Source organism: Berghia stephanieae, chromosome 3, assembly GCF_034508935.2.
Source record: "Berghia stephanieae isolate SIO BIC M18660-M18661 chromosome 3, UCSD_Bste_1.3, whole genome shotgun sequence".
Classification (NCBI taxonomy): domain Eukaryota; kingdom Metazoa; phylum Mollusca; class Gastropoda; order Nudibranchia; family Aeolidiidae; genus Berghia; species Berghia stephanieae.
Genome location: NC_088362.1, coordinates 89,129,332 through 89,136,831, shown reverse-complemented (window position 1 = coordinate 89,136,831; position 7,500 = coordinate 89,129,332). Strand labels below are relative to the sequence as shown.

At 45.7% G+C, this 7,500-nt stretch overlaps 1 protein-coding gene across 4 annotated transcripts in view; it reads right to left on the bottom strand.

The window, feature by feature from the left end:
• Positions 1 to 7,500, bottom strand: part of LOC144968774 (uncharacterized) — a 137,462-nt gene that overhangs the window by 96,798 nt on the left and 33,164 nt on the right. For all 4 annotated transcript variants that reach the window (XM_078907433.1, XM_078907431.1, XM_078907432.1 and 1 more), the window contains exons 8-10: positions 7,390 to 7,500; positions 3,545 to 3,664; positions 614 to 733 (exon numbers count right to left, since the gene is read on the bottom strand). The exon at positions 7,390 to 7,500 is cut by the window's right edge and continues 9 nt beyond it. In XM_078907433.1, coding sequence (XP_078763559.1) covers positions 614 to 733; positions 3,545 to 3,664; positions 7,390 to 7,500 — 351 coding nt within the window. The remainder of the gene's footprint in view (positions 1 to 613; positions 734 to 3,544; positions 3,665 to 7,389) is intronic.

The following is a 7,500-nucleotide window of genomic DNA, read 5'->3' as shown; positions in this document are numbered from 1 at the left end:
ACGAGCGTATTTGGAGTAATTGAGTGGTTTCGAACCCCTGTTATAACCGATTAAGCTCTTACAAGTCGTACTATAGCCGGTCAATTTTACTAAAGGCAAAGGGTGAGAAAAAATCCCGGCAATTTTAAAGAGCCCTGATTAACCGGGTGTCTGTTATATCCGGACCTGTTACACTGAGGTTCTACTATATTACATTGGACTATGATATGAGGCCACATACAAAAATGCTATGCAACAGACACGGTTGTTATCATAAGCCGTTTAGACTCTCAACTAATTTTGTCAAGCGTCTTATGTCTTTCACCAAGCGTTCAAGTTCAGTGAGATTCTTGTTTTCAACGTCCTCTGGATAGGCTGAGCCACCTTTGGTGAGGGCCATGAGAGTGCGGCTCATTAAACGATCAGGCTACATGCATAAAATATGGCCAAATAGCTTAAGCGTCTCTTGCCTATTGTGAGCGTGAGATCAAAAGGAGGGTCTGTTGCAAGTTCATGGATGTTACCTTTGGTGATTATACTTAGTGGGCCTTTTGGATTACAATTGATATGAATCATACACGCTTCTAAAGCATTAGTTAATTATGAATTTCTGCTGCAGCGTTTACTTCCTTACTTGTGGCACAATTAGTTCCAGTCCATCCTTGATTACAGGTACATCTGTAGCTATTACTTGCTATCATAGTGCAACGTCCGTTGTTGCATGGGTTGTTCTGGCATGGATTCACTGTCACTCCTAAAATAGGTGTAATTGAAATAAAAGAATGGATTAGGAGAGAAGACAAAATGCTTAAAATTATAGAATCAAAAGTCAAACTTCATTTACATTGCTTTTCTCATTGACTGATCAGGGTCCATATGCTTCACAATATTCCATTAATTACACCAGATAGCAATGCAGATAATACCCCCCCCCCCTCTTCAGCCTGATATTGTAAAATGAAGGAATATTGATAATGTATCAAAGAAACAAATTATATCAACGGAAATAATCCAAAATATTCCCCAATTGAGCAATTGGAGATTAATAATCTTGATCAAGGAATCGAAAGAAAATAACCGGGGACTAATCGGACTATAAAGCAATGCCACCTCAGTTCGCCATATGTCCGACGGGAGACGATTACAACTGGCTGACTTAACAAAATAGAGAGAGGAACTGGGGAAACCCTTCTCAAGCGCTTAATTGACGGTGCCCCTATTTCAAGACGAAATAAGTCCCAGCAACTGTTGTACTTGACTTCCCTGACTTCGGAAGAGATGGAAGTCGACTTAGACAAAATCGGTCGGGGACGTAGACTACACGAAACCGGGAGAGAAGTTGCCAGACAAGAGGAGGCATTGAATAGCGGAGAATCGACTTCGGTCAAAAACCTGCCCCACGGCAGCGTCACTAAATCAATGAGGACTTTCACCTGTCCCACATGTAGGCTATGTGGTCTTGTGGTATGACACACGCTTTCGGATCAGAAGGTCCTGGGTTCGAGCCTCGTTCGACGCATAGTTAAGTTCTAGGAAAAGACTTTCACATATTCTCTCACCGTACTGGGGTGTAAAATGAGTACCTGGTCGTTAACAGCGTTGTTTCTGTCGACGTCATGTCTCGTTTTATATGTTACGTATTGCTGTTAGGGACTCTTTGTTAAGCAATTTGAGCACGTTTAGTGGATATTGCGTTCCGTAAAAGCTCAAGTTTTTGGGGGCTTTTGTACGTGCTGTGACAAAGAGCCCGAGACCGCAGAGCATCTAGGTGAGCTTTGTTGTGTTAAAGTGTTCATCTTCAGGTACCACTTGTCAAAGTAGAATTTGAGTCTGATGACGTCCTCACTGAGTACTCTCTTGAGACGTCTTTACACTTTACTTTGAGTAACGAGCGCCCAGTCGTCCGCGTATCCCAGCCTCAGGGAGGATGTGTTCGGCATGTCGCTAGTGTAGACATTAAACAACACTGGCCCTAGGACAGATCTCTGAGGGACCCCATTCCTCAATTTGCTGACTTTGCTCGTAGTGTCTCCCACGCGACGTGGAATTGTCTTTTCCTCCAAGATTGAAGAGAACAATTTCAATGTCTTTTTGCACCTTATTATTTTTGTAAGTTTGAGCATTAATCCTTCACACCAGACCGTATCGTAAGCCGCCGATAGGTCTATAAAATACAGATCCTTGCTGGGACTAAATTCCTCCCGGTTAGCTTCCTGGGGTACCATATGCAGAGTAGGAGAGACTGCACCCTCGGGATTGTCACCCCCGCTGTGGCAAGTACCGGCTTGTGCTGGCTATGCGGGAAGTCGCCGAGTACTGTCCGCTTACCCTGCAGTGGTTCCCCGTTCTCTCCCGTCGTCAGGAGGGTGAGATCAGGAGTATACTCCTTCTTATGGCGGGTACAATTGGCCGTAGAATCATACACTAGGTGTAGATCGTTATAGTCCCTCGATGAGTGGAGTTGACTACCTGCCTCAATGCAGTCTTGGTAGCCCCATTAGTGGTGGTGGTGGCTAGATGGAAAGACGGCTAATCACCGGTACCGGCGGTGTCGTCCAAGTCGCTCGAGGTGGTTTGTAGATGCTGTGCAAATTTAAATACAACCCACCAACCTTCACAGAAATTCTATACGCCCCGTTGTGGTTCGTACCGCTCTCTATGACCCGTTTTTCGAAGGCTCTTTAGCGTAAACGCTATACCTCATTTGAGCCTCGAAGTGCCCTCTTGCTGGACCACAGTAAAGCCTAGGATTTGGAATCGAGAAGATTGCGCGCCCGAGTAAAGATGGGTCTCCTGCAGTAGGAAAATACCAACGTTATGGATGGCCACTAGCTTTGAAAAAAGCTAATTTTTGGTCATACTCTGACTCTCGATATTGAGGGGCAATACGTCTGCTCACTGACCCCGATATCGCATTTTCCATGTGTCGGGACATTCGCTAATTTCTCGCCCGCGCAGACGACCCTGGCGACACGATCGCGGTAGCGTTTGGCTACTGCTAGACTGCCCCATTATATATTAGCGTGAGATGGCCGAGGCCACTCGGCCACCAGATTAGATCTCCTTTCGTCACATATCAAGGTGCCCGCTTATAGCCCTGACATCCGAGATGGTCTAGTGACGGTCAACTGGAATTTCTCCTTTGCCCCCGATATGCCTCAATTGCCCCCACCTACGAGAAGGTAGGTGATCCATGGGGACAACAAGGCTAATTACGATTGTCACTGGGCCAAATAAATGGAACGAAGTTGACGTCACTCAGCTCTTTGTTACTGTTTTTAGCCAGTCATTTTAATACGTAGTACTCACTAAATTGTATTTATCAGACTATAAACGTTTAAGGTCATACATAGTTTTTTGTATTGGTACATTATAGCCGGATGTCGGATGTTGTGAGTTAAAAAAATAACAAAATACCAAACACAGAACGTTTTGGGCTCAAACCTCCTCTTCAGCCAATAACAAAATACAATAAAACATAAATACATTACTAAAAACTAGATCAACGGCAGATATATTACCGTTTTGAGAGGATGGGTCACAAATGATTATTTTTCTCTCTTACTTTTAGTGCAGGTGATTCCGGTCCATCCTTGATTGCAAGTACATCTGTATTGATTTGAGCTGACTACAGAGCATCGTCCATTGTTACAAGGATTTGGTGTGCAAATGGATGCTTGGACTCCTAAAATTGACAAAGGATTGAGGTCATTATCATGATTTATATTACACACACACGCACGCACACACACACACACACACACACACACACACACACACACACACACACACACGTAGACAATTCGAAACTGGGAGAGAAGTTACCAGGCAAGAGGAGGCATTGGGTAGCGGCGAATCAACTTCGGTCGAAAACCTGCCTCACGACAGCGTCGCTTGATCATCAATGAGGCCTTTCACCTGTCCCACATCAAGGCTATGTGGTCTTGTGGTATGACACACGCTTTCGAATCAGAAGGTCCTGGGTTCGAGCCGTTTGACGCATAGTTGAGTCATTGGAAAAGACTCTTTCACACATTCTCTCATCGTATTGAGGTGTAAAATGAGTACATGGTCATTAACAGCGTTGTTTCTGTCGATGGCATGCCTCGTTCTATATGTTACGTATTGCAGGGATTTGAGCACGTTCAGTGGATATTGAGTTCTATAAAAGCTCAAGTTTTTTTTGGATTTTTTTACGTGTTGCGACAAAGAACCCGAGACCGCAGAGCATCTAGGCGAGCGTTGATGTGTTAAAGCTTTGGGCAGGTTCGCGACCGAACTCCAATGCGGCGAGGAATTTGTGGACTGGATAGATTATCATAGCACAGTAGTGTGACGCCATTAGAAGCTGCTGCCATATTGATGAATTGCGTTTAACCAAAAAAGCCCATACATTCGCCCGTCGGATATAACGTACCAAGACACAAAACTATGTGTTGCCTTTAATGTTCATAGCCTGATTGATACAATCTAGTGAGAACTACTCATAAAAAAGGCTGGCTAAAACAATTTTTAAAAAAGAGGTGAGTGTGACGTCAACCGTTCTATCTATAGAAAAAATGTGTTTTTTTCCTTAGTAAGCAGCAGCTTCTACTGGTTCTCACACTACTATACTATGACGATCTATCCAGGACGCAAAACTCACTACCGCACTCGTGCATCGCCGCAAATCCATCCCGAAGCTTTGTCAGCACGCATCGTTCAACTAGATGCCCTGCGCTTTCGGGCTCTTTACCACAATGGGTGCATGTTGGACAGGTGGCAAGTCCCCACTGATGAAGTGAGCGTGCAGTTAAGTTGGTTCTCGACCGAAGCCGATTGGTTGCCACCCAATGTCTTCTCTTGCTGGTAGAAAAGCCTGGCAACTCCCCCCCCCCCCCCAGTATCGTAGAGTCGATGTTTCGCCCCCTCGAGGGATTGAATTCGTCTAATCCTACTTCCATCTCGTGTATGCAGGTTTGTTCGAAGTCAGGTAAGCTACGTGCAAGGGTTGCCGTGACTTATTTTGGCAAAAAACATGGGCGCCGTCCATTATGCGCTTGAGAGGGGTATCTCCATTCCCTCTTTCTTTGGTCTTATTAAGCCAGTTGCTGGTAATCGTCTCCCGCCGGGCATCGGGGGGGGGGGGGGGGGGCTGGATTGCTCCATTATCGGGCACCACTCTCTAGGCGTTGTTGTCAGCGTTCCCACCACTATGTGCATGGACTTGCGAAATTTCACATCCACCTTATCAACGTTCTTGCTTCTACCCTACACTGGAGCGCAAGACTCCGCGGTGAAATAGCATAGTATCAGAGCGGACGTCCTCAGGAGCGCTTGACTAGCATCCTCAGTGGATCCCACAAGCATTCTCAGAAGACTGTTGCGTTTCTCTATCTTCCGGGCAACTCCTTCCAGATGTACCCTATAGGTGGGGCTGCATAACACCCAGGTATTTCGGATTTGGCTCGTATGGGAGAAGCTGGTCCCGAACGAGGACTTCCAGTTTACAGATGTGCCAGCCACTGCATAGGGTAAATACAGTGTCCTCATCTTCGGGTACAACTTGTCAAAGTAGGATTTGAGTCTGATGACGTCCTCACTGAGTACGCTCTCGAGACGGGCTCACACTTTATTTTGAGTAACAAGCGCCCAGTCGTCCGCGTATCCCAGCCTCAGGGAGGAAGTGTTCGGCGTTTTGCTAATGTAGACATTAAACAACATTGGCGCCAGAACAGATCCCTGAGGGACGACATTCCTCAATTTGTTGACTTTGCTCGTAGTGTAACCCAGCGCGACGTGGAATTGTCTTTTCCCCAAGATTGAAGAGAACAACTTTAATGTCTTTTTGAACCTTAGCAAGTTTGAGCATTAACCATTCGCACCAGACCGTATCGTAAGCCGCCGATACGTCTATAAAATACAGAACCTTGCTGTTTCCCTTCGAACCCTTCTTCAATCTGCTCTATAAGGGCAATGACCTGCTTCATGGTGCACCTCCCTTCCCTGAAGCCCGCCTGCCAGGGGAATGGAATAATGAGCGCTCTTAACCAGCATTAAATCTGGAAATGTTCTCAGAATTTGGGAGGGATATCAGGGTAGTCCTGCTCGATATATGGACTAAATTCCTCCCGGTTAGGCTTCCTAGAGTTCCATCTACAGAGTGGGAGAGACTGCACCCTCGGGATTGTCACCCCATCTGTGACAAGTAACGGCTTGTGCTGGGTATGCGGGAAGTCGCCTAGGATTGTCCGCGTACTCTGCAGTGGTTCCCCGCTCTCTCCCGTCGTCACGAGGGTGAGATCAGGAGTATACTCCTTCTTATGGCGGGTACAATTGGCCGTAGAATTATACACTAGGTGTAGATCGTTATAGTCCATCCATGAGTGGAGTTGACTACCTGCCTCATTGCAGTGGTGGCTATTAAAGTCTCCCAGACAGATAGAAGGATGGCTAATCACCGGTGGTTTGTAGACGGACATTTTATACACCCCGTTGTTGTCCGTATCGCTCTCTGTGACTCTTTTTTTCGAACACCTCATTTGAGCCTCGAAGTGTCCTCTCGCTGGACCACCGTGAAGCCTTGTATCTGGAATCGAGAAGATTGCGCGCCTGAGTACAGATAAGTCTCCTGCAGAAGGAAAATACCAACGCTATGGACGGTCAGTAGCTTTGATAACAGCTCATTTTTGGTCATACTCTGACTCTCAAGATTGAGGCACAATATGTGCGCGTCTGGTGACTGACGCCGATATCGCATTTTCCAGCTAAAGATGTGTTGGGACTTTCGCTGATTTCTCGACCGCGCCGACGGCCCTGGCGACATGATAGCGGTAGTATTTGGCTAGGCGTCCGACCGCTTCGCCATTAAAATTGAGAGCTAGACTGCTCTATATTATAATAGTGTTGGATGGCCGAGACCATTCGGGCATTAGGTTAGATCTCCTTTCGTCACATATCAAGGCGCCCGCTTATAGACCCGACATCCGGTATGGTCTAGTGACGGTCAACTGGAATTACTCCTTTGCCTCCGATATGCCTCAACCGCCCCCACTGACCATGAGATAGGTAATCCATTGGGACAATAAGGCTAATCACGATAGTCACTGCGCCATATAAAAAGGAAAGAAGTTGACGTCACTCAGCTCTTTGTTATTGTTTTTAGCCTCTCACTAAATTGTATTTATCAGACTATAAACGTTTAAGTTTACACATAGTTTTGTGTGTTGGTTACATTATAGCCGGATATCGGATGTTGTGAGTTCATAAAAGAACAAAATACCAAAAACAGAACGTTTTGGGCTCAAACCCCCTCTTAGCCAATAACAAATTACAGTAAAACACAATTACATTACTAAATAAACTAGATCGACGGCAGAGATAATACTGTTGTGAGAGTATGGGTCACAAATGATTATTTTTCTCTCTTACTTTTAGTGCAGGTGATTCCGGTCCATCCTTGATTGCAAGTACATCTGTATTGATTTGAGCTGACTACAGAGCATCGTCCATTGTTACAAGGATTTGGTGTGCAAATGGATG